This window comes from Capricornis sumatraensis, chromosome 5 (assembly GCF_032405125.1).
Source record: "Capricornis sumatraensis isolate serow.1 chromosome 5, serow.2, whole genome shotgun sequence".
In the NCBI taxonomy this organism is placed as follows: domain Eukaryota; kingdom Metazoa; phylum Chordata; class Mammalia; order Artiodactyla; family Bovidae; genus Capricornis; species Capricornis sumatraensis.
The window spans coordinates 67698515-67725203 of NC_091073.1; the positions used below are offsets into that span (position 1 = coordinate 67698515).

A 26689-nucleotide genomic window follows, 5' to 3' on the forward strand; every position below is an offset into this window, starting at 1 on the left:
GCATACAGATTTCTCAAGAGACAGGTCAGGTGGTCTGGTATTCCCATCTCTTTCAGAATTTTCCACAGTTTCTTGTGATCCACAGAGTCAAAGGCTTTGGCATAGTCAATAAAGAAGAAATAGATGTTTTTCTGGAACTCTCTTGCTTTTTCCATGATCCAGCAGATGTTGGCAATTAGATCTCTTGTTCCTCTGCCTTTTCTAAAACCAGCTTGAACATCAGGGAGTTCACGGTTCACGTATCGCTGAAGCCTGGCTTGGAGAATTTTGGGCATTACTTTACTAGCATGTGAGATGAGTGCAATTGTGCGGTAGTTTGAGCATTCTTTGGCATTGCCTTTCTTTGGGATTGGAATGAATACTGACCTTTTCCAGTCCTGTGGCCACTGCTGAGTTTTCCAAATTTGCTGGCATATTCAGTGCAACACTTTCACAGCATCATATTCAGAGATACAAAAATAGTAATGTCTGTGCTTGTGTGCATACATACATGTACCTGTGTATACACATATATATGTTGTAGTCAACTGCTGCAGCCCCACCCACCTCTTTGCGCCCGCACACCTGACTGCACATGCCAGACGTCAGCTGCCTGCACCTGTATTCTTTCTCTTAGAGGGCACTTTGCCATCTGAGAGGCAGCTCAAAAGGGTACCCAATCAACTCCCCCACTGGAGCAGATGGGAGGTGGTGCAACCATAACTCATCTCTCTCACTGTCGGGCAGGAAATTCTCAGGCATGACTTCCTTTGGCTTCCCAAGTCTTCCGGCAGGGGTGAACTCTGGTCAGGCACAGTGATCCACACTTGGTTACATACCCTCAGCTAGTTGCCTCCCTCTTCTGATCTCATCTCTGCTCTCCTCAGCCAGTATCCTCCATCTCCCATGAGACTCCTACACCCCAACTTTTGCTGCAAGCTCTGTTTCTGGGGGAATCCAAAATTAGACATGTAAATGTGGGTCTGTATTTATATTTATAGGCATGCTTCTATAGATGTGGATATGTACGTGTGGAGAGATACACCCATAGATACAGATATTTATGCATGTAAATATATATGCACACAAACACCACATATACACCCAAATGCATCGATGTGTTTCCATCTCTCTACTTATAGTACCATTGTTTTCCTTTTTACCAAAGCATAGTGGGTAATTATACACAGTCTTCTTTTTAAACTGGAGGATCTGCAGCTTCCAGGGGCATACCCTTCCTGTAACCGCCTCAGTGGACCACCCAGCCTCGCACAGGTCCTGTCCGAAACCCTTGTCCAATTTCACGCCCTCACTCCTCGCACTGTCCACAGCAAGGTGTCCAAGCCCATGGACAGTCAGAACCTTCACACTCTGAGTCTCATGGTGCCAGGGCCAGGCTGAACATTTGCAATATTGCCTTCTAAAGCAAACATCTGTCCAGTTGCCAGTCTCAGGACAGGGCCATCTGCTGCCAAGACATTGCCTCTCTCTCTCTCTTTTTTTTTTAGCATACTACATTGAAAGATAGCAAAATAAAAGCATATTAAAAACCAAATTACTTTCATAACAAGCTGCAAAAAAGAAAGCTTATGACTCAAACTTTTGTATTCACAAAAAGAAAAACTGCTCTTTTGATTCTACCTATACCCAAGCAAACTCATAAATGTCCTGTCCCCGAGCAAGAGCTCCATCTCTTCTTCTCCTTCCCTTATTAACTGACAAGCTGACACCAGGGACAGCCAACACCATTAGCTGCCCCTTATGTGCCAAGGGTGGTAACATGGAGAACTGGAAAGAATATAGGATTAGGAATACAGAAACACAGGAGATTAGAATATATAGGGATACAGAAAATGATATAGAATATAGATCTGGAGGAACTCATGAGAAGGAAAGCCTGGGCAAGCAATTACTTCTTTGGGTTTTTCTTTCTTCAACTGAAAATAAAAGCAGTACTTGCAGGGGCCTGAATTTGGCCCTCCAGTGTATTTCATTGATCATGCAGTGTCTTTATAAACACACAAAGTCTGAAGGCCTTGAGTGCATGAGTATATGACCCTTTACATAGAATCTCTAAACTCATTTCCATTCCCAGCATCGGATAACTTTATGTGACTGTCATTGGCGAAACTGCGCGAGCCTCCCATCCTCCCTGCCACCTTCTAAATGTTTTCCCCAAGGAGGCTCAGTTGCCTAAACTTGGCCCACCTTTATGGAAACAATAATTCATTCAGGTGAAGATTTAAAGTTTTCTACTGAAGTTTGCCTTGATTTTCCTCAATCTACCCAAAAGAATGAGATGAAAATAATTCTTTTAATTATCAGAAAACTTGACAGCTACCAGTGTGGAAGAAATAAAATTGTGAAATGGGCAGTATTTAGTGGCAAATAGAAATTATTATGAAAAAAAAGAGCTATTTAGTCGTAATTAGCAAGAAAGGAAAAACATGGAAGTTGAGTCTGAATACACAAAATCATGTTCATCTTCATTAATTAGCTACTTTTGTGTTTTTATATATTCCTATAAGGTATTTCCTATACCCTATGTCAGATATTTATATTCACACATACATGGTATATAATGTACATATACCTTATATTACATACTTATTTTACATCTCTATCTACATGTGTATCTATCTATAGGTATAGATATAAATATCCTGTGTCTCCTTCCTTCTCTCTCCTTTCTGTCCTTCTTCCCCTTGCAAAAACTAGAACCCTTGGTCATGCTTCCTTTAATCTGGACTCCCTAAGTTGTATGTGTATGTGTGCTCTAGGAAGGAGGAAATATTTTGGAAAAGACATGGAGAAATGACAAATACTATGATTTATGATGACCCACATGTGATTCTGCTTCAGTGAAGTTAGGATGCCGAAGTTCCCCATGTATTGTTTTTTTTTTAATATTTTGAAATGACTACTGTGTGTTCCTTACTGCAAAAGATTAAAAGCTTAAAAAATATATGGTTGTACTAACTCCCTACTGTAAATGACTTGGAGCGGCTGGTTAAGACTAGAGTCCCCATCATCATCAATACCACCACCATCACCAATGATTTTCCTCCAAATTTAAAATACATTAATAAAAAATATCCCTTTAAAACTATAACATATGCCAAGTTCCTTTTTCATTCCTAAGCACTATGAAAATATCCTTAGTCTGTGAATTACAAATCAACAGTGCTTAGAAAGGCAAGTCTACAGCTTTGCCTCACTAATCCCTTCTCTGCCCTGAATCCACGTTTTAGGGGTCATTTCCTCCTGTCCATTCTCCTCAGTATAATTGATCAATCCTCAAATCAGCTTCTTTCCAAAGCAAGCTACATTTATCTCCATCTGCTTCCCATTTGACCACACTAAAGAACTCAACGGCTGCCTAAACAAGAAGTTTCTCTGGCCCAAAGATTGGAGAATTCATGCCTGCCCAGAGAAGGCAGGTGAAGGGAAATCAACCCCTCTCCCTCACTCTTTAGACCAGTGGTTCTCAATCAGGAGTGGTCATGTTCTCCAGGACACATGTGGCAGTGTTGCTGGTCACAACTGAGAGGGTGAGTGCTCCTAAAATCCAATGCATAGAGACCAAGGATCCTGCTAAACATCCTACAAGGCACAGGACAGCTGCTACCTGTGAACTACCCAGCCCAGAATATTAACACTGCCAAGGCTGAGATACCCACCTTAGAGGGCTGAGCTTTTTCCTTGGTTCCACATCAGGAGGGAGAGAAAAGACTATAAAGAGACTTAGGGCTGGAGGTGGTGAGCTGAAGGCACAGTTAACCAAAAGGAATACCCTGGGAACATCCAAGGCAGTACTTACAACACAGGAACACTTGGTACACTTGTCTCCTTCTGGCTGAAATTCCTCCCCTTCTCGGTACTGCACCCCCTCAAACACACAGCCTGGAAAGCAACCCAGAGTTTCAAATCAGGGCCACAGTCTTGACTCAGCTTGACATTATATCCTTCTAGCTACTGAGCAACCATCCCCACCTCCACCCCCAACTTGTACAGCCTAGTCTTCAATCAGAGGACAAGAGTGCTTCAAAGTGAAAAAAAAAAAAAGAAAAACCTGTAGAGTACAAAAGATCGACATGGACCCAGAAACCCAAAGATGCTAGAAAGCAAACTAAATGTTGGAAGTCAGGTTGGCCTGAGCAGCAGCAGTACAGGGTTCTGAGCCATGAAGAGTCTGAGGAACTGACCAGCACCACCCCAATAACAGCCAGGGAACCAAATTCCAGAGGAGCTAGAAGAGGCAAAGAGAAGGTCAAGCCAGAGAGGTCAAGGATGAGCTTAGGAGCAAATGACATGGAGAGCTGCCACCTGGAGAGTAGCCAGAAGTGGCCAGCTCCTGCCAGACCCTTCGCACTCCTGACCTCACTCTATCTTCAGCGAGCCCACAGAGCATGGACTCTGATCACTGCCCCAGCAGGTGAGAAACATGCGGCCCAGAGAGAGGAAGGAACTCATCCAGCTGGCAGCACTGGGTGCTAACTCAGCTCCGACCCACTGGCCATACCACACAAAGGGCCAGACACCAAGACGAGAAAGGACAAAGGCAAGGCAGGAGGCACCACACAGGTTTTCAGTCCCACCCTGTGTGTTGTTGAAGGAGCTAGGATGTCCACAACAAGTTTGGCTAAAAATGGGCCCAAGAGCAAGGAGGTGCCTCCTATCAGAAAGATGCCAAGGTCACTGCTCTTTTCTTAAGCGATGTCACAGATGGCCAGAAGAACAGGCTGGCCAATGACCCTGCGCCACATGGGCCATGCACAGGAGGACCATCAGCTACGGCCAAGCCTCTTTCCTCAGGATTGCCCTCCCCAGCTGCCTTGCCAGGATAGCTGAGGTCACTTTCCACAGATAGACAGTGTGGAAAGCACCACTTCCAATGGGGAAACTCAGCAAAGAGGGCTCTTGTGAAAAACCGACTCACGCCCCTGAGAACAGGTGTTCAAGGCCTGTCCACTAAAGCCATCAACATGCATGCTCAGTCATGTATGACTTTTTGTGGCCCCATGGACTGTATGTAGCCCACTAGTCTTCTCTGTCCATTGAATTTTTCAGGCAAGAATACTGGGGTAGGTTGCTATTTCCTCCTCAAGGGGATCTTCTAGACCCAGGGATTGAACCCTCATCTCCTGCATTGACAGGTGCATTCTTTACCACTGTGCACCCTGGGAAACCCAAAGTTGTTAAGAGAACCCACCAACTCAAAGCAGCTGGTTCCTGACAAAAGGAACATCTGAACATATGAGCATTGCCCATAACCACCCGATCAAGCCACTGGACCTGTTCATTTTAAAGCTAGATATGAAGCCTTTTGTTCAACTGAAACACATGGAGACAAATGTTACTGAAGCTGAATAGCTGGGTGAATTGTGGCTTTAAGATCTTTCTGATGCCCATAACCAGAGCCAGGGGAGGAGCCAGAGCCACCCTCCTGCTGTTCCCTTTGATCCAGGAGACCTGATAAGCTTGGTGCCCTCCTTGTGGCCATATCTCAGCACTGTTAATAACAGCAGGTGGCCATCCATCTCTTTTCAAAAGACATTTCCAACAAAGGGTCTTCAATGCTTTCATATATGTTTGCACCACTGGTTCTGTCATACAGATTGCCAGACAGGTTAACTGCACAACCCACATAATAACTTAAATAACAGATTTTTAAATGAAAACTCTTGCAAACTGTTCCCTTTACAGCCCATCCTCCTTGAGCAAAGAGTCAGACGAGAAAAGACGGAGCAGATAACTAAGAATGTCCTGCAATCTGTTTCAGGAAGAAACTGACCACAAGCTGTACGTGTTTGTCATTATGTGGAATACCATTCCATGATCAATGACAGATGCCAGTCCTTCTGAATTACAAGGAGAATACCCCAAGGCCTCAATGGACTGTCCCTCTCTAGACTTGGCTGAGGCCTCCTTCCCAAGACACAGGATAATGCAGTCTGGATGCGGCCAGATCTGAGTCTTCTGATTTTCATGCCAAAGGTTGGTCTTTGAAATTAAGGAGAAAGAATAAAGTTGATTCCTACCCCATAACCAAGGGCAGAGTGCCTACCCAGATGTCAGGGGGCTAGTGTGCAGCACTGGCAACCTAATGTTTTACCTTTTTAGTTTATATTGGGGTATAGCCGATTAATAATGTTGTAATAGTTTCAGGTGCCTAGAGAAGCAACTCAGCCATACATACACACAGATCCATTCCCCTCTAAACTCCCTCCCATCAGGGCTGACTGGCAAGCTAACTTTTAAATATTGCTTCCCAGGGCATCTAGACCCAAGCTGAACAATGATCACAGTGTGGGGTAGGGGCAGGTAGTACAGTATAGAGGCCAGAGAAGAAAAGAGGCCAGGGACCCCACCCCCACCTTTGGACTTATCCTCATTGAGTCAAATTTCTGCCTGTGTGAACTAAAAACACTGCTTCATCCCTTACTGAAATGGTGGTGAAGGCTTAACATTACAATATGTGCAATTACAGAGCTCAGCCTTTCCTTCCTGGGAACTCAACTAAAAAACAAAATGAGAGAAGCAATTGCTCAAATATGATAACTTCAGCTGCTGAAATAAATTCACTCTGTTGTTTCTATACACATACTTTCAAAGGCAGTCTAAAAATATGACTGTCTCCTAAGTGAAAAGGAATGTTATATATGCCGAGTTGATTCTGCACCAATAAAGCGACAGTCTACTCAACCCAGCTGAATTCATATTTAACAGCTTTGATATCTTTTAAATCTCTATGGCATATAAAATTTGCTCTGTTCTCAATCTCAAGCTTGGCTGTGCACAGAAATTATCCAGGAGGCCTGAGTTCCACCCTCCAAGATTCTGATGGAATTGGTCTGGGATGCATCCTGGGCATCAAGATTTATTTTTTAAAACTTCCCAGGTGATTTTCATGTGCAGCCTAAAGAATGACTGAGCTAACTTAATAAAGATCCTTTAGGCATTTTAGAATATGGTTACATGATGCAAAGCATTCAGTGCATTCAGAGGGGAAGGGTACTCAAGCAAACTCTGTTTGATAGATACAAAATAACTGAGTTATGGAAAGAATTATTTTACTTTCAACTGGTTTCTGGCCTTCACTTAAGTTTATCCAATAATACAAGTTTAATAGAAATTGCAGTGTGAAAAGGAAGCTTGGCTCAATAAAGACTGTCCAGGGAATGCAGGAAGGTTAGGAGCAGTGGAGAGAGACTGTCCTCACTGTCATTCAAAGATGAGGGAAGGTTGGACCCTGGAAGGGACTCAGGTCTGGGAGCATGGCAGACTGTGTGGAGGAAAACGGCAGGAGAAGGGACCAGGGGCTCATCTTCACAGAGCATCCGACGATGGTGCCTTTGCCATTTCCTGGGAAGGCTCACAGAACAGAAGGCCCTTTGGAGATTAACTTCAAAAGCAAAGAGAAGTAGTTGTGAGTATCGCCTCCAGTGAGGAAAAGCACTCAGAGTAAAACCCAAAATGTAGAACATCTGTTGAAGAGTATGGGCCAGGGGCTTAAGGGATCAGAAAAAAATCTCTCACCTCAAAATCCCCGGGCTCGTACCTAAGGGCAAGAAAAGAGGCAGGAGGCCTTTGTAATCCTGTTCAGAGAAGTAAGAGGAAACACTCCAGCCACTGAAAAGGAAAGATCGCTTTGCTGTCAGCTAGGCCCTGGGGCCCTCTAAAAAGACAGTGGTTCCCAGTCGCTGCACCACACAGAAAACTGAGACCAGCAAAGCCTTAAGCTAAATCCACTTAGGGACCCAGCTCTCTGTGTTCAGAAAACATCTGGTCGCCTCATCACCAAGGCGAGCCGGCGAGCCCCAGCCAAGGTATTGCAATATGAAGCAGTAAAAAGACATTTCTGGAAGCAAGGGAAAGCCACAACCTTTCCTTCCAAAATAAGCGTTACCTGTGGCCCTGTGGAGTGGAAAGCAGGCCTCCGGAGCCTGGAGCATCCTTGCCAAGACCTACAGCACATTGCAGTCATCCCGGGCCCGCCAGAGTCCAACCGGACATTTCTATGCAAAGAAGTTTGCTCTCCTCACCCATTAGGTACACAGACGTAAAGGGAGAAAACTTCCAGTCAGGAGTGGGAAAATCATGCATGCTTGAGAGAACCCCGAAGGATTTCAACAGTGCTGTAATGTACCAGAAAGCCACACTGCCTTCCCCTTCCTGAGAGGTTACCTGGACATGTGGGGCAGCATGTTCCCAGATGCTTGGAGGGGTTTTTACAATGAACGACACATCGCACCTCAGACTCTGTGACAACGCCTTCCTGGAAAACAGAATGCCACAATCAACGTCAGCCCCAGTATTCCCACGGAGATTTACTCACTTCTGGAAAGTAGCCAAAGTAGTAGGAGAAGAATCAAAACACGAAAAGTGCAAAGGGGGACAGGCGTCAGGTCCATAGGTCCGTGGCACAAACGAGGTCTGATGGCTCCACTTTGTCCATTGCAAACAAGCGCAAACCTGTTCTCTTCCCTGTTCTGGCTCTTTCTCTTTGACTCTGATTTCTTCCTTTCTTTCTTCTAAATCTAGTATTTAAGATTTCCTTGCTGTCTGTCAGTAGCTGACAGAGTCTAGCTATTCATTCACAACTGTTTTAGGTTTTCAACATGTATTATATGATCTATAATTGGTGTTACACTTTAAGCAATTAATTATAAACCACAGAGGGCAAACATAATATCCCAGACTGGCATCTGGAGACCCAAATCCTCACCACCCTTCCAGGAATAACTAGACACCAGCTCTGCAATCGTAGACATTTCTCTGGGCTTCCCAGAGAGCCTGGCTCTCACTCAGCAAATGAAGAGATCAGACAAAACTATTTTAAAGATCATACTCAGTTCAGTTCAGTTCAGTTGCTCAGTCATATCCGACTCTTTGCGACCCCATGAATCGCAGCATGCCGGGCCTCCCTGTCCATCACCAACTCCTGGAGTTCACTCAGACTCACGTCCATCGAGTCAGTGATGCCATCCAGCCATCTCATCCTCTGTCGTCCCCCTCTCTTCCTGCCCCCAATCCCTCCCAGCATCAGGGTCTTTTCCAATGAGTCAACTCTTCGCATGAGTGGCCAAAGTACTGGAGTTTCAGCTTCAGCATCATTTCCTCCAAAGAAATCCCCGGGCTGATCTCCTTCAGAATGGACTGGTTGGATCTCCTTGCAGTCCAAGGGACTCTCAAGAGTCTTCTCCAATACCGCAGTTCAAAAACATCAATTCTTTGGTGCTCACAGTCCAACTCTCACATCCATACATGACCAATGGAAACTATATTATGTTAAAATAGAGACTTTCGGTCTTAATAACAAAATCAAGGGACTCATTTGCAACTGATCTTTTGACTCTAGTACTTTAATGTTGATTGAAACATTTTTTTAAATTCAATTTTCAGAGTTGGTCTTTGAAGGTTTTTCTCTATATTCCCTACCCCCTTTATAAAATGGTTTTGTGTGTTTATTAATTTTCTTTCAAGGGGAGTGGTAACAAAAGGTAAAACACTATGTAACAATCTGACAACTAGACAATTTTCTTCATCAAGCCTGCTACTATAGCATCTCAATCCAACAAGGAAAGTTACATCCTAAATGTCTTCACATCTGTCAGACCTGAGGGTTCCACTACCAAGAAATTTATTGTGGTCTATATCACATCTGGGAAGGAAAAAATGTCAAAATTCCAGCCATATACAACATCAAAAAAGGAACTGGCCTTTAGTTATATAACTGAAGCAATGCAAAAAGTCCAGGATCAAATTCCCTTTAGTATCTGCAATGCAGATGCAGGATTCAGGTTACTCCCCAGCATGAATTTCCTGTCTCTGATCTTCAGATTTTCCTCTTCCAGTTAGACACTAAAAGTGGAAAATAAAGGTAAATTTTCCACCATCAAACTCCTTCAGTAAGAAGACATAAGAAATAAGCTAGAATTCAACTCAAGTGGAAATAAACCGGATCATTAGACTAGCTGTTACTGGTCTGGTACCAAGTTGTACTCAGTATATGCAGGCTCTACCAGAAGTGCTTTAAATGACAGTGTCACTCATTCTCACAACCACTCTATGAGGTAGTACTATCCTCATTTTATGGGCATGAACGTGAAGTCTGGAGAGGTTAAGTAATAAGTTATGTGAATGGCAACAGCCATACTTTACTCACTACATTACACTCTCTCTTCTGTTACTAATTCTGTGTCCTGAGAAGAAAGATCTTGGAGAGAGAGGTTGCAATTGTGTCCTTCAGCAGAGGAGCATCTTACATGAAGACTTCCCTGATGGTACCAGTAAACAGTCATTTCCTGCATTCATAGATGAGGTCACCTTCCCTAAAGAAGGAAGAAAGTAAGCAGGAGTGGGAAGGTACTAACTAAGAGAAGGAGAAGCTTTTTGTAACTAATTTAACAGAGGTTTGCCTTTATGGTGATTGAGTAAAATGATATTTTCCCTGGTGGCTCAGCAGTAAAGAATCTGCCTACAATGTAGAACAGGGTTCAATCCCTGGGTCGGGAAGATCCCCTGGAGGAGGGCATGGCAATGCACTCTAGTACTCTTGCCAGAGAATCTCATGGACAGAGAAGCCTGGCAGGCTGCAGTCCTTAGGGTCTCAGAGTCAGACACGACTGAAGTGACTGAGCAGCAGCAACAGGGCTTAGGCAAAGTATTATAAAAGGAGAAAAGTTAGAAGGCAAAGTTCATCCTTGGTGGTGAACATCTCCTCTGTGTGCTTCATCCTAAAGTTCAGCACTTCCTGACTCCTGGGTCTGTTGGTCTTTAAGATTTCTTTCAACAATAATTTGATATTCCTATATATTATCTCTGGGCCCTGGTGAGTGACTAGTGACCAAAGCTGATACGCAATAGGATTTTCAGTGTTCACAAATGATGATGGCTTGATATGTTATTCATTCAACAGAATATTCCCTCCCAGATAATACTGGTTTTCATCTAATTCAAACAAAGGCAGCAAAATTTACCACTGGTTCATGCAACTTGAGGATCTTCAAGACCTCTGACTATTGTATACAAATATTATAGTCCAATCCAAAAGGCAAGCGGCTGCTGCTTTCAGAGTATCCCTGTCAAAAATTGGAAATTGCATCAGTCAAGAAGCAGGGTGGTGATGGGGTGGGGCAAATTTTAGAATGAGTGTGGGCTCTGATGTTGTTAAAAGTCATTGTCATCATCATTTGGTTCCATAAAGCTGACTGAATGCATAACCCAGAGAAAAAATTCAACAAATACTCACTGAATCAATTAATCTATTGTTCATATCTGTTCTACCTACTGCTTATTTTCATAAATAATTTAGATTACTACATAAATTAATTGAATATTTAACTGAATAAGTAACTGAAGATCTTATGAGTGAACATGCCCACTGTGGGCTTATAATAAGAACACGATTCCATAAGATTCAGATTTCAATAAGTTAAATGTCAATATATTTGAGATAAGATCGGAGAGAAATATGCATTATTATACTAACTGCTTTCTCCTTTAAATGCAACAGAATATCCTTGGACAGTGAAATAAACCTGGGGTAAAATGATTAAATAGCATCTTCTCTACAGAGAAAAAATTGTAAATTATGTCAAAATTAGATGAGCATTTTTTTTAACAGAGTATTTCTTTTAAAGAAAATAAGTTAGAAAATTTTGATTCTTCATTTCCCCTTTAGTTTATCTTGCCTGTGTTTAAGACGTGTAATGATTAGAGTCACATGGAAACAGTGCACTTTTCAGAGTTCAGCGAGCACCAGGCACAGTGGGCTCCTTAGGAGCTGAACTGGCGGTTCTTAAATCAGTTGGGTCGAAATCATGGAGATCACAATGTCCTAATTGCTTTGGTTAATACAGTTTACAGACTGGCTTCAGTTCAAAATGTTTCTAAATAAAAAAAGAAAAAGGAAAACATATATCCTCTAACAATACCTCTTTCTGCTAGCAAGAATTTGTGTTTTGCAAAGCTGACTCAACAGGAAGACATGAATTTTCCCCAAGGACATATGCATCTTCTCGGAGCTTTTCCAGGCACAATTTAACAACGGTGAACAATTCTGCTGTGTGCTTCTGGAACTAAGACCCATGCAATAACTATCCTGTACCTGTCTTGTTATGGTGAATGTCACAATAAATATAGACCAGGATAGAGTTGGTGTTTCATTCGTTTCTCATTTTTTGCTTGTTTCTTTGGAGTTTTATTCTGTGTTTGTTCTGTGTTCTGGAAAGGGTTTCTGAAAAGGACTTCATGGATTTCTTGTCACTGGAAAGTAAAATAAATGGACTTTACCTGGCACTGGCGCAGGACACAGGGTTCAGCAGGATTCTGCCATTTGAAGGAGCTGTTATAGGTACTTCCATCATAGGTACAACCTAGAAGAAACACAGAGGCAGGAAGAAAGGCCAAGAATGAATGTGAGTTTCATTTATCTTTGAAGCAAAAGAAGTTATGTCTTCTAAGCCAGAACTAGTGATCCTAGGAAACACCATGCTCCTTGGCGATTTTCCTCTAAACACAACTAAGCCTTCTAAGTATCCACTTGGCTTTTACTTACATTAATTCTTTGACTACCAAAAAGATTAACCTCACAGATTATATTTTCAAATGGAAAACCATGGATTGATGAACTCTTTAAGCCAAAATACATAACCTCGTGACTTTATTTATACCTAGTAAGTATGAAGAGGACCAGGACTCAAATCATCACCGTGAAAGGGGATTTTACACAAGACTAAATGAACTTAAGATTCCTGAAGGTCAAGAGGGAAATGTAAAACATGGCAAGAAGCAAAAGCAAGAAAATTAAAATATAAAAAATGATCGCAAAATCCTGTACCCATCTGACTCCTGACAAGCTACTGTCTTCAACAGATGAAACCTTCCAAGACTTGCCTCCAGCTTTAAGAGCTATGATTTCATTTTTCACTTTGATTTTACTTTGAAGTGGTGAACTAGATTAAGGAAATCTGAAACTAGACGATGTATAGATTATCCCACGTCAATTCACTAGCCAAAACAGAAGTCTTGCTCATTCACTTGCAAAAACAGAAGTCAAAGGCCAGAGAGTCTCAAAAAAGGAAACAAGTTTAAGCCTCTGTAGAAAGAGCCAAATAAATAATGGTGCAAGGATCACAACCTAGATCTTAATTTAGTTTGTCCAAATAACGCCTTCTACCTTGTGAGTTAGGTTTCAAGGGAAGATGAACCCAGCTATGTCTCTAGTATGTGCCCATTGGCTTATCAGGAGTACACCAGGCAAATGGGATTCACCAAGCACAGCCCTACTGCTTAGCCCAAAAAGTACAGCAGTAGGGACACACAGATGGGATAATGCAGATATAAAAGGGTCTGCCTCTGTTCAAGTGACTGGCTTCCGTCAACCCAGTCCACCTCAATTCATGATTTTTCTTATCCAAGATACAAAGAGAAGACTCACCTCCTTCCCTGAATTCTTTTGGATACTGCAGTGGTAATTAAAAAAGAAAAAAGAAACCTCAATACAAACAGAATAATAAAGACTTAAGAAAACTTCAATAGACATTTTCATAAACTCAGAACCATGATTCAACTTCCCAGAGAATTATGATTGAAAAGGGCTCAGTAACACTCTTCTCTCTAGTTCCTACAAATCAAATTACCAAAGTACACAGCTGATTGGAAACATATTAGGGAAATGCTTTCACTATATATTTTTTAATTTCCTTTGCATGAAGTGTTACAGCGATAAAATGTTCAACCACAGGGACGCCTAGCACACTGCAAATACTTAACACCAAACCCAGAATGAATACAGTAAATTTTCAACAATGAAAACCAATATAAAACCATTTGGGCTAGCATAAATCTTACGGAACAAACCCACTTAACAATAGACGTGCCATGTGCATGTCTGATTCACTACCACAGACTCACTCGGATAATAAATAACTTGTTCCGAGAGGTGGAGGTGGGGAAATCAGAGGACCAAATCCAATTCAAGTTAAGTCCAAGTAAATATGAAACGCCTGCCAAGTCTGCCAGTAGAGTTTCCAAATATGTTATACATTTTCATCCTCTGGATTAAAAAAAAAAAAAAAAACTAAAAGAAAGAGTGATTTTATGATTCTAATAGGGCAGGCAAAGAGATTGCCTTTTTTACTTCACAGGAGGAAGTGCACTGTAAGCCCATATACACCAGGCAGGAACTGCAGGCCAAGAGACTGTTCCCGAACAATGCCAGGCCATATGCAAATGACTTCCAGGAGTAGGGCAGAAGTCTCTAGATTATTCCACCCAGTATGGAATAAAAGGTATTGGCAGAGTGGTCCACAGTGCAGGGAACCCAGCCATGTTTTCTGCCTCAAATAACTCAAAATGAAATCTGGCTCCTATACCAGTTTAACATATAAAGACCAAGATCAAATTATGACCAGCTCAACACCTGAGTCCATATAATAGATGTTCCCAAATGTTGGATGAGTCAGAATGATTGAATAGACTCAAAACTATCAGTATTAATCTCTTTCAAAAGTAAAAGCTATATCTTTTCATTCTTCACCTACCCTCAACAGCATTGGCTGGTTTTGGCAACTCCAGTAGACCAAGCATCCTAGGTCGGTTTCAGATGTAAGGGATTCTTGGGAATCAGATAATTTTAAAAAGGCTATTTTCACTGTTCTTTGGGTTCATGTTCTAAGATAAACATGCCATCTTAATGCAATACGCTAACATGAGCTATGTGAAGAGTCACAAATACATACAATCAAAAAGATCCTCAGACTTACTCCAGAATTACCTCCTATTCTCTGTAAGGCAAACTTCTTTATAATACAATCTCTTTTGCCACCAACTTTATACTGCTAGCAGGGAAGACTGGCAACATCTCGCCCCTTGAAATCCCAGAGGAGGAATATATTAAATATCTATTATTGGCCAGAGTAGAAAGAAAGACAAAAAAAAAAAAAATGTCCATTGTACATTAAGGCAGTGTTTCTCAAACCACTTCTAGGGAAAAGTTTGTTTTGTTTTTGTTTTTCTAATTCAGTGTGGGCCAATACATTCATAAAATATAATAAAAATAGATTACTATAAAAATTAAATTTAAAAGACTATGGCAAAATATAATTATTGTTATATGTAATGGGTATAAAATTATTTAGAATCATGAGAAACATTTCCAGTGGCTTACTCTCTAATTCTGTACTTTTCTCATTGTAGATCAGCATTGTCAGCTCTGGACCAATAGAGACTTACAGAGCACATTTTGAGTTGCTCTGCATTGAGGGATGTGTCATGGGATGGGGGAACAGTCCAAAGAAACAATCAAAAGATTTCAATCTTAGACATTTAGAACTAGAAGTCAAATAGCAGATAATAAACTTTCTTTCTTTCATTTACATATAAGAAAATCTGCACAAACAAGATTAAAGTGGTTTACTCAAAATTAGAAGGCATTAGGTGTAAAACTAACACTAAAACCTGGTCCTGCGTGAAATCCACCTTTCCACATCCAGGTCTAAACTCACAATATTATTTGGGCACTTTCTAATTCATAAGCTCTTTTGTATTGAGGACTTAATGGCCCAGGAAAAAAATCAACTCTGTCCTTTTAAATTAAATGATAGAATATCCAGGAACTTAATGAAAGAGTGGACAAGCTGGGCAACAGACAAATGGTTAGGCAACCAGTAAAGTCACTTTTCCTCTTCAAATATTTTAAAATAAATGTTTGAGAAGGAGATTTATAAACATTCATTAGTTTTCTTCTGGAGATAAAAAGCCTTCCAGATTCCAAAAGCATCATGAAAACCACCTATACAGATAGCAGGAAGAATGGTTATTTTCTGATAAAGTCACTGTACTATTTTTAAACCTGCAGCTCTCAATCCAGCATGATTTTGCCTTCCCCTTCCAATATCCACCCAGAGGACTTTTCATAATGTTAGGAGATATTTTTAGATGTCACAGGCTGGGGATAAAGGGGCTTAAATGGTTCTACTGCACAGGAGTCAGAGATGCTGCAAACACTCCACAATGCACAACAAAGAACCAACCAGCTCACAACGTTAACTGTGCCAATGTTCAGAAACCCTGATCTAAACCATCACACGAAGCCCAAAATGGTTTTTCTTCCCAAAACTAAAATAGTACAAAAAAGCTATATGGTACTTGTGCATTTATTTCAGCTTTTTTATATTAAATATTTTCAGGGTGAGGAAGAATTTCAGAGCATTTTTTTAAACACATACACACTACTGTAGAGAAGCTTGGCCCAGGCAACTAGGAAAACAGCATGGCAACGGAAAGTTCAGTTTCAGTTTCAGTTCAGTCAGTCACTCAGTCTTGTCCATGGACTGCAGCACACCAGGCCTCCCTGTCCATCCCCAACTCCCAGAGCCTACTCAAACTCATGTCCATTGAGTCAGTGATTCCATCCAGCCATCTCATCCTCTGTCATCCCCTTCTCCTCCTGCCTTCAAACTTTCCCAGCATCAGGATCTTTTCAAATGTGTCAGTTCTTCGTATCAGGTGGCCAAAGTATTGGACTTTCAGCTTCAGCATCAGTCCTTCCAATGAATATTCAGGACTGATTTCCCTTAGGATGAACTGGTTGGATCTCCTTGCTGTCCAAGGGATTCTCAAGAGTCTTCTCCAATACCACAGTTCAAAAGCATCAATTCTTCAGCGCTCAACATTCTTTATAGTCCAACACACATCCATACATGACTATGGGAAAAACCATAGCTTTGACTAGATGGACCTTTGTTGGCAAAGCAATGTCTTGCTTTTTAATATGCTGTTAGGTTGAAGGACATAAATAAATTGAATCCACAATTAAGTAATAAAACTCATTTTTCTTATTAGTTGTGACCTTTTTTGGAAGCCACATTATCCCGAGGGAGAGAGAATGCCATACATTTTCATCATTCTGTTATTAAAATAGCTGTTAAAAATCATCAGGACCATAAACAAATAAAGCACTGGCCACCTAATGAATCTTAGCTCCACCCAGTCTCATCCTTCTAATTTTAATCCTCTCTTTTTTCACATTAACATTAGCCTACGGATCTTATCATTACCAATAACTTAACCCCAGCACCCAAAGGCCTCACTACATGGCCCCAACCTACCTTTCCAGTCTTCTGCCCTCATTCCTGGAACTAAGTCTCTGGGGTTACCTGATCGTAAAGAACTTGAATGCTTCTCTAAATAGGTTCAAGTTCTTCAACCAAGGCTATCTGGCTCCTGCCTTCATCATCCCACTGAAACGTCCCTCTCTTCAGCTGCAGCCGCCTACATGTGCCCAATCCAAGGGGACACTCAGCCCTTATCTTAGAAGACTTCTCCGTAGCAAGTCGACCACATTTTCCTTTGTCCATCACTCCCCAGTTCAGTTCAATTCAGTTCAGTCGCTCAGTCGTGTCCGACTCTTTGCGACCCCATGAATCACAGCACGCCAGGCCTCCCTGTCCATCACCAACTCCCGGAGTTCACTCAGACACACGTCCATCGAGTCAGTGATGCCATCCAGCCATTTCATCCTCTGTTGTCCCCTTCTCATCCTGCCCCCAATCCCTCCATCACTCTCTACCACCCCACTTTTCCAGATGCTCTGATACAATTGCCTTTCCATTCCCTCTACTCTTGCCTCAACTTAAGCTGCTGGGTGTTCCTCATCTGGACTATTACAACAGGCTCACTGACTGCTTATGGCTGAATGGGATCCTTTTCCAGGCACCCTCCTACACAACTACCAGTGTGTGCTCTTTCAAATCCAGGTCTTATTATCTCATTCACACACTTGAACTCTTTATCAGTGACTGATGGTTTAGCCTAGCTGAAGTACACACTGGTACTTATCTCCAATCTCTGTTCTCTAGACCAACTGGATCAGAGTCTCTGGAAGTAGGAAGCAGAAGAGGAATCTAATGTGTGGCCAGGATTGAAAATCACTGACTTTTACTATAAAATTCAAACTTAGCATATGCAACTCTCAGATCTGGCCTTGACTCACTTCTTTGTTCTCTTATCTGCTACTCCGAAACTCCCCACACTTCTCCCAAAAATCACCAAATAATGTTACCCTGTGATTTCGCAAATGCTGGCCCCTTCTTAAAAAACCCAGACCTCTTCCATTTCTCTCCATTTCCATTATCCTCACAAGGACACAAAAGTCACCCAGGCTCTCCTTCCTTGTGTAGCTAACTTCTCTTTCCAGACTTAACTCAAGGTCACAGCCTCTGAGATGCCTTCCTGGAAACTTCCCCGCTCAGGGTAAGTTCCAGTGCTCCTTCTCCAGGAAGACTTGGCCTTTCAAACATCTATTTCAAGGTACAGCACTGCATTTAGCAGGTACTTAATCATGTCTCATTTCACCAATAATATATAGTAAACATCAATATACAAACTATTCCTGCAAACCGCCAGGAAAAAGAAATGGAGACAGGATGACATTCCTTGGATGTCCTGTTTTCTCCTTTGGCAGGTAGTCCACTTCAAGTCACTATTCCACCTCCAGAAACAACAAAGTTTTCCTGGAGCAACTCAGATGCCAAAGTCTGTCTCTTCTAATACCGACCCCCATCCGCATTCTCCCATGGCTCAGGTCAGCTAGAGCCGAATGCAGTGGAGAAAAGTCCTTGAGCAGTCCAGCACTTACACACCCTTAGAAATGAGAAGCATATCAACACATCCTCAGCCCCCTTCTCCCATACTGGCACACCTCACTTTCAGGATCCCTTTTCTTTCCAAAACCCACTTTGGTCCTCCAAGTTACTGGTTTATTTTTTTTCTTTTTTCTTTTTTTTTGGAGGTAGGGAGCAGCATGCAAACTGCCATATTTATTTAAAAGAAACCAACCGTGGGGTCTTTGAAATCAGTTCATGCCCACCTGGTACAGGGAAGCGGAGCAGGTCGGTCTGCCATTCTTTGCTGTTTCCAGGTCACCTGATCTGGTAGTCCCCGCTCCCTGGTCTTGGTCAATAATCCCCAAATTACTTCAGCCCAATACAATTTATTTAATGAACCATTTTTCGGACACTGCTCTCCAGGAACATATGGAAGTATAATCAAAAGGGATAAACATAAAACCTGACTAGCCATTCTAGGGCTTAAATCTTGTCCTCAGGAGTTCATTTAAAACAGCCTTTTATTACTCTTCAAGGCTGTACCTACAATGAATCCTGCAGGCAATTTTGCTTATTTTTAGCTAATGGGAATTTTATAGTCAAACCATTTCCTCAATCCCAAGAGAAAGACTCAGACCCATGAACTGAGTTCTTGAAGAGTGGTGCGTGCCCCCTGTCAGAATAGTATTTTCCATAGCTTTTTTGTTTTGTTTTCCAATTATGAGTTAAAAACATGATTGAAATAAAGTAATTAACAATAGAGAAAGAAATGGTGGAAGGCTATGTAACTTAATTTTTTATGATTTCTGAATAAAAACCTAAATACACAGAAATATCAGGTGCATACAGATGACTTGTAAACTCAACTCACTTCACCAGTATAAAGGAAAGCAAAATCTCCATGTGATCTGCTTGGATTTCTAATCCATGTGCTTACTGAAGACTGTGAAGTGATGACACTGTGGTTTACAGAACCTGTCTCATGACTTTACAACGTTGTAATACATACAATATCTGGCATTGATGCTAAGATAATAGAACAGAGTCTATGAGTCACAAACAAATTAGGCTTCTATTTGATAAAACACAATTTCAAACTTTAATATAACTGATACAACAAAAGAAATATGCAATGCCTTAAGGACAAAAATGCCTGCAACAACTATTTAATACGAGCCACATCACCCATCATTCCTGCATCTGACCTGGTCTTATCATTGTTGTTATTGTGAGAATTGACTGGTTGGATCTCCTTGCAGTCAAAGGGACTCTCAAGAGTCTTCTCCAGCACCACAGTTTGAAAGCAACAATTCTTCAGCACTCAGCTTTCTTTATGGTCCAACTCTCACATCCATACCTAACTACTAGAAAAACCGTAGCTTTGACTAGACAGACTTTTGTTGGCAAAGAGATGCCTCTACTTTGTAATATACTATCTATTATCGCTTTCCTTCCAGGGAACAAACACTTCTAAATATGGGAGTGCTTCTACCTCTAGGCTGAATCAGTATTGCAGCAGCCATGCTACCCACCATATCCCACTGTCGAATAGCCAATATCCACTGTTTCTCACAAGGCAAAAGACAAATAACTATTTTGAGCTCATACTGAGCAAAAATGAAAAAAGAAGAAAAACCTGCAGAGATTGTCTTGTGAAGTCACAAGTGCAGTTTTCTAATGCAGGAAAATGTCACTAGAAGCCATTTCCAAAGATGAATTCCAAAAATATTTTCAGAAATATTACATAAACAACCCTCCAACAAGAGAGAAGGAAAGAGAAAAGTTATTGCATAATTATTATAGGTGAGGCACTGTACTTGGAATTTTCATATACAACTTAATTTTATTCTTATTAAAAGCACTCTAGGGCAGATAATATTTTACCCCTAGTTTTTAAAATGAGGATCCAATATTCAGAAAAGCTAAATTACTCTGTCCAGGTCACACAGCCACTCTATATTTTAGTCCAAAGTCCATGTTCCATTCATTCACTGGGTCCTGCCAGATGCATGGAAGAAACTCAGAAAGTAGTAGCTCCAAGAGTAGAAATAATATCCCTGGAGAGGATGACATGCTGCCTTTCACTTGCTCATTTACATGATCCTTTAACATCATGTTCCAGTGATGTCTGAAAACCAGTATTATAGAGTAAAACTGGAAGAAGCAAGACCCTATTCTGTGGATTTATGTTTACTCTGTTCTAAACGCCTTTACCTCTGGCTATGAACCATGCTGTGTCTCAGGCCTTTTGACATGATGAAGCCACAAACAACAAGGGATCAAAAGATCAAACCCCCTTCATGGATCACAGTCTTGTTATGGCAAAGGGGCTGTGTAACTCAATGAAGCTATGAGCCATGCCGTGCAGAGCCACCCAAGATAGATGGGTCATAGCAAAGAGTTCTGACAAAACAAGGTCCCCTGAAGGAGGAAATGGCAAAACACTCCAGTTTTCTTGCCACGAGAACCTCATGAACGGTATGAAAAGACAAAAGGCTATGGCACCAGAAGATGAGTCCCCAGGTCAGAAGGTGTCTGATATCCTACTGGGAAAGAGCAGAGGGCAATTACTAATAGCTCCAGAAAGAAAAGTGGCTGGGCCAAAGTGGAAATGACTCTCAGTTGTGGTTATGTCTGGTGGTGAAAGTAAAGTCCAATGATGAGATGGTTAGATAGCATCACCAACTCAATAGATATGAATTTGTGTAAACCCCAGGGGATAGTGAAGGACAGGAAAGCCTGGCATCCTGAAGTACATGGGGGTGCAAAGAATCAGACATAACTTAGCGACTGAACAACAACAACAACAAAAATCAAACATCTCAGGTCCAAGTCATGCATTTCCCAAAACAGGAACATAGTTCATGATTTGGAGTACACAGGAGCAGTGTAAGAAAATAAAATTTATTTGAATACAACAAAATAACCAACAGTCTCATAACAAAACTTATGGCAGCCACATGGAGTAGTCATGAATGGGAGAAGTCATCCTAAGTTTCCTGAACATAATTTCAAAGACATCGGTAAAAATCTCTTTGATGAGCTAAAGAGTGAGCTACATTCGACACACATTTGAAATGTCATTTGTGGGACCAATGTATTACCCTGCATCAGTTTTATACTTTGAGCTACATATCGCACAGATGCAACCGTCATGGTTGATTAGATAGGATGTTTAGGGCTCACTCCAAAAATAGTTAGGAATATCTTACCATCTCCCTTTTTCTCATTTATATTTTGAACTAATTATAGATGCACAGGAAGGTACAGAAAAATCTACAGGAAGGTTACACCCACCCTTCAGTCTCTCCTAGTTAACATCTTGGGTCCCAATAGTACAGCATCAGGATCAAGAAACACACTGGTTGACATTGATGTGGTCCACTGAGCTTTTTCAGATTTTACCGATTTTACATGCACTCATTTGTGTGTGTGTGTGTAGTTCTATTCAGTTGAATCACACATGCAGAACTGCACTCTCACTGCAAGGCCTTCTCAAGCTACTCATTTATACCTACACTCACTCCACTTACAGCCTCCATCCCTAAGCCCTGACAACCATGAATCAGCTCTCTGTCTCTGTAATTTTGTTATTCAAGAATGTTATATTTTAAAAAAGAATGTTGCATAAATTACTCTGTAGCCTTTTTATATGGGTTTTTTTTTTTCCTCTGAGAATAATTCCTTTGAGATCAATCCATGTAGCTTCATGGATCATTGTTTTGTTCCTTTTTATTGCTGAGTAGTATTCCATGGTATGGATGTACCAGTTTGTTTAACCACTCCCCCACTGATGGTAGCTTCCAGTTTTTTTTGCCTATTACAATTAAAGCTGCTGTGAACATTTGAGTAGAGGATTTTGGGTGAAAGCAGGTTTTCACTTTAAGGTATACATAGCTCAGAGTGCAATTGCTGGGTTATATGGTAAGCGTATATTTGAGGTGAAGTCGCTCAGTCGTGTCCGACTCTTTGCGACCCCGTGGACTGTAACCTACTAGGCTTCTCCATCCATGGGATTCTCCAGGCAAGAATACTGGAGTGGATTGACATTTCCTTCTCCAGGGAATCTTCCCGACCCAGGGATCGAACCCAGGTCTCCCGCATTGGAGGCAGACGCTTTAACCTCTGAGCCACCAGGGAAGAGTAAGTGTATATTTAGTTCTATAAGAAACTGCCATACTGATTTCCAGAGTGGCTGAAACATTTAGCATATTCACCAACAATATATAGGAGATTTTCCACATCTTTTCCACCATTTGGGGTTATCATGCTATACACTGTTTCTGCTGCTTAGTTGCTCAGTCATGTCTGACTCTGTGTGACCCTATGGACTGTAGCCTGCCAGGCTTCTCTGTCCATGGGATTCTCCAGGCAAGAGTACTGGAATGGGTTGCCATGCCCTACTCCAGGGGATCTTCCCAGCCCAGGGATCGAAGCTAGGTCTCCAGAACTGCAGGCAGATTCTTTACCCCTGAGCCACCAGGGAGGCCCATGCTATACATTCTATGAATATATATTTGCCATTTTGCTAAGTGAGAAATGATATCTCACAGTGATGACATTATATCTCACCCTCCTCCACCTAAACCTGGCATACACAAACTCATAATTTAACCAGGGGAACAATCATTCCAGTGACTTTCAAAGTTGTTGACCATCATGTGAGGGCTGATTCAGAATATAGATACCCAGTGGAAACAACCCAAATGTCCACTGATGGATGAATGGATAAAAAAAATATGGTGTATATATACAATGGAATATAATTCAGCCTTTAAAAGAATGAAATTATGATACATGTTACAACATAAATGAATCTTGAAGACATTGTGCTAAGTGAGATAAACCAGACACAAAAGGGCAAATATTATATGATTCCACTTATACAGAGGTACCTAGAAGAGGCAAATTCACTAAGACAAAAACTAGAATAGAGGTTACCAGGGGCTGCAGGAAAAGGAGAATGAGGAGTTACTGCTTAATAAGTATACAGCTTCAGTTTGGGATGATGGAAAAAGTTCTAGAAAAATATTCCAGAGAAGATTGCATAACAATGCATTTAATGCTACTGAACTACACACTTTAAAATGGTAAATGTTATGCTTTGTGTATTTTACCACAATAAAAATTAATAAGAAACACAAATGCGTGGGCCTTGCCCACTGACAATTGTTTCCCTTGGTCTGCAGTGGGGCTGGAGCATCTGAGTATTTCACAAACAGCCCTGGCAATTTTAGGGCACATTCAGGTTCAGCACCCCTGCATTTTACAGAAGACAAAACCAAGGCTTTGGAAAGAAATCACTGAGTGAAAGTCGAGTAACTAGAAGTAGCAGAGGAGGGAACTGATTCCAGATCTAATTCCAAGTCTAGTCCCCTTTCACTTCATTCTTCAAATGACTGAGAATCTTCACAACTATCCAATCCACAGGTCCCAAGGCACACAAGCTCTGTCTAGATGCCTGAAAATATGACCCTGGCTTCTGCATTTAGCACCTCAATGTGGTCTTGCCTCTAGAGGTTTGAAGTTGTAACCTTGCATTCACAGCCTCATCAAGGTAGCCACACTGCAGACACCCAAACCCCAAATATCAAAAATTCCAACTGTACTTTTAAATCTGATCCCTCTGCTGGCTCCACGTATGGCATAGAGAATGCCCAGACATTCTCAGGGAATCAGGGGGCTGCCTCATGTGCTAAACATCAGCTAGTTCATGCCCACGCATGTTTGCAGATAAACAGATACACAGCCCTGTAACCACCAAGCTACTGGAAGCATAATTAGATGACTCCGGTGTAAATAAGCTCATCTCAGTGAAGGAGACACTCAAGTTCACGAACATACCAAGGTACTTTGTTCACCTTTATTACCACATCAGTCCTAGTAAAACGTGAGCCTCTCTGGCAGATAGATTTCTAAGGCAAACAAACATTAGTTCTCAAGGTGAGATACCTGTCAAAAAGAGAACCGAAAACATTTGATCCTAAAAACCAATTGTGCCAACTTCTAAAGAGACTGAAAGAGACTATTCTCTGATCAAAGCCCAATAAGACTACTTCTAATTGTTGCATGATGGTCACTTAAAAATAATGAATAGATGCATAGATTTATGTATCTTCACAGAGTGATGTAGCACACATACAGACATACTTTCAATTTTGCAGCTGCCAAACTCAGGCGGCAAATAAAAGAGACCCTAAACAGATGTTGGTAGCTTCTATTTCAAATCACTGCTTCCCTGCAGTTTTTAAAGATGCATTCCAACTTTCCACTTGGAATACCTACCTTTATTTTTATCTCCATGAAACAATTCTATCAGAAGCCTCAGAGGAGATAAGAATGTTTTGATTCTAAGACATTTCAAGATGATAGGCGTCATCGTGATTTCATTCTTGTAAGTGAAATATCAGACCAGAGGAGGGGAAAATCATTTTAAAGGGCAGAGCACCTTACTCTCCATGAGCAAGTTAGACTCAGTCACAGAATAGTTTTCAGAGCCACTGTAGAAAACTCAAAGCCAATTTTAAAGTGTGTTTTATGTGATGTCACAAAAGGAAGTACGTAATCCTATCAAAACGACAGCAACTAGGAAATCTGAAGTCATAATTGGTGAAAAATCTACTGAAAATTATATTAAGGTTATCACTAAGTCTGTAAGTATGAAATATACTACAGCTACCACCACATGAAATTACACTTAGGTTATGGTGATTTTAAGGACTTTTTAAAATCTCTATGGAATTCAGCAAAGAAACAGTAAGGCATCAGGAGTTTGGGAACGGTTTAGAGACATGCTGCCATTTTTTCATTTCTATTATCCACTTTAACTCTCTCCCTAAAATTCTCACTCAACTCTTTTAAAGTCCTGCTGAATTCCAAAATGAATTTAAGATGTATATGGCTCAACGGTAATACACTAAATACACAGTTGACTTCATGAGTCATGCACTAAACAAGGAAGACTGGAATCTGGTTCCAATTTTCCTTTCTCCTCCTTGCCTTTTTCCAACATACATTCACCTACCATGTGCCACGCACAGTGATCACAACTGAGAATACTATGGCCCCTCACAGAACCTCTACTTTAGTGGGAGTTAGAGAAAAACAAAACACGAAATCACAGTTGTGCCTAGTGTTAATTCCACAGCAAGTAGCACTGAGGCCAGGAAGTGATGTCTAAAGTGAGAGTTGAAGAAAGGATGAAAGTCAACTAGATGACGTTGGGTGGAAAAGCAGGCATACAGAGTGAACAGCGTGTACAAAGCCCCATGACAAGAAGCATGCACAGAACAGTGAGAGAAACAATGTCCAGCCACAGGAGTCCAGAACAAGAGGAGGCTAGAAAGACAAGTAGGAGCCAGACCTTACAGGGATGAAAGGGAATAGCCAAGGGTGAGCACTTTCCAGCATTTGCTGTTTGCAGGACCCATAAAGTTTATTCTAGCTCTAAGTACCATTTATGACAGATGTTTCTACTGCCATGCATACCAGAGCTGCTCTGAGTACGGTCGGTAGAGTCTAAAGTGACTCTCAAGACTTCCACTCCCTTATACATCCACCTTTTATAATCCCAAGAGCGGACAAGACCTGTGGATGTGATGGATATCATTCTCATAATTAGGTTATGCAAAGACGAAGCAATTTTGCAGGTGTAATTAAGATCCCTCATCAATTTCACTTTGAGTCGTTGCTGCTGCTGCTGCTAAGTCGCTTCAGTCGTGTCCGACTCTGTGCGACCCCACAGACGGCAGCCCACCAGGCTACCCCGTCCCTGGGATTCTCCAGGCAAGAACACTGGAGTGGGTTGCCATTTCCTTCTCCAATGCATGAAAGTGAAAAGTGAAAGTGAAGTCGCTCGGTCATGTCCGATTCTTTGTGACCCCATGGACTGCAGCCCACCAGGCTCCTCTGTCCATGGGATTTGCCAGGCAAGAGTACTGGAGTGGGGTGCCATTTAAAGAGGGAATTTTTCCTGAGTGCGCCTGACCTATTACGTGAGCCCTTAAAGAGTCTATAGGTCAGAGAGACACTTTCTGTTAACCTTGAAGAAGTAACCATTCTATAACCACATGGAATTGAATTCTAGTAACATGAGC

The 26689-nt window shown here is 41.5% G+C and overlaps 1 protein-coding gene across 3 annotated transcripts in view; it reads right to left on the reverse strand.

Moving 5' to 3' along the window:
• The window catches only part of BMPER (BMP binding endothelial regulator), a 255226-nt gene that overhangs the window by 180761 nt on the left and 47776 nt on the right, over nt 1-26689 (reverse strand). For all 3 annotated transcript variants that reach the window (XM_068972505.1, XM_068972503.1, XM_068972504.1), the window contains exons 4-6: nt 12277-12359; nt 8167-8257; nt 3800-3882 (exon numbers count right to left, since the gene is read on the reverse strand). In XM_068972505.1, coding sequence (XP_068828606.1) covers nt 3800-3882; nt 8167-8257; nt 12277-12359 — 257 coding nt within the window. The remainder of the gene's footprint in view (nt 1-3799; nt 3883-8166; nt 8258-12276; nt 12360-26689) is intronic.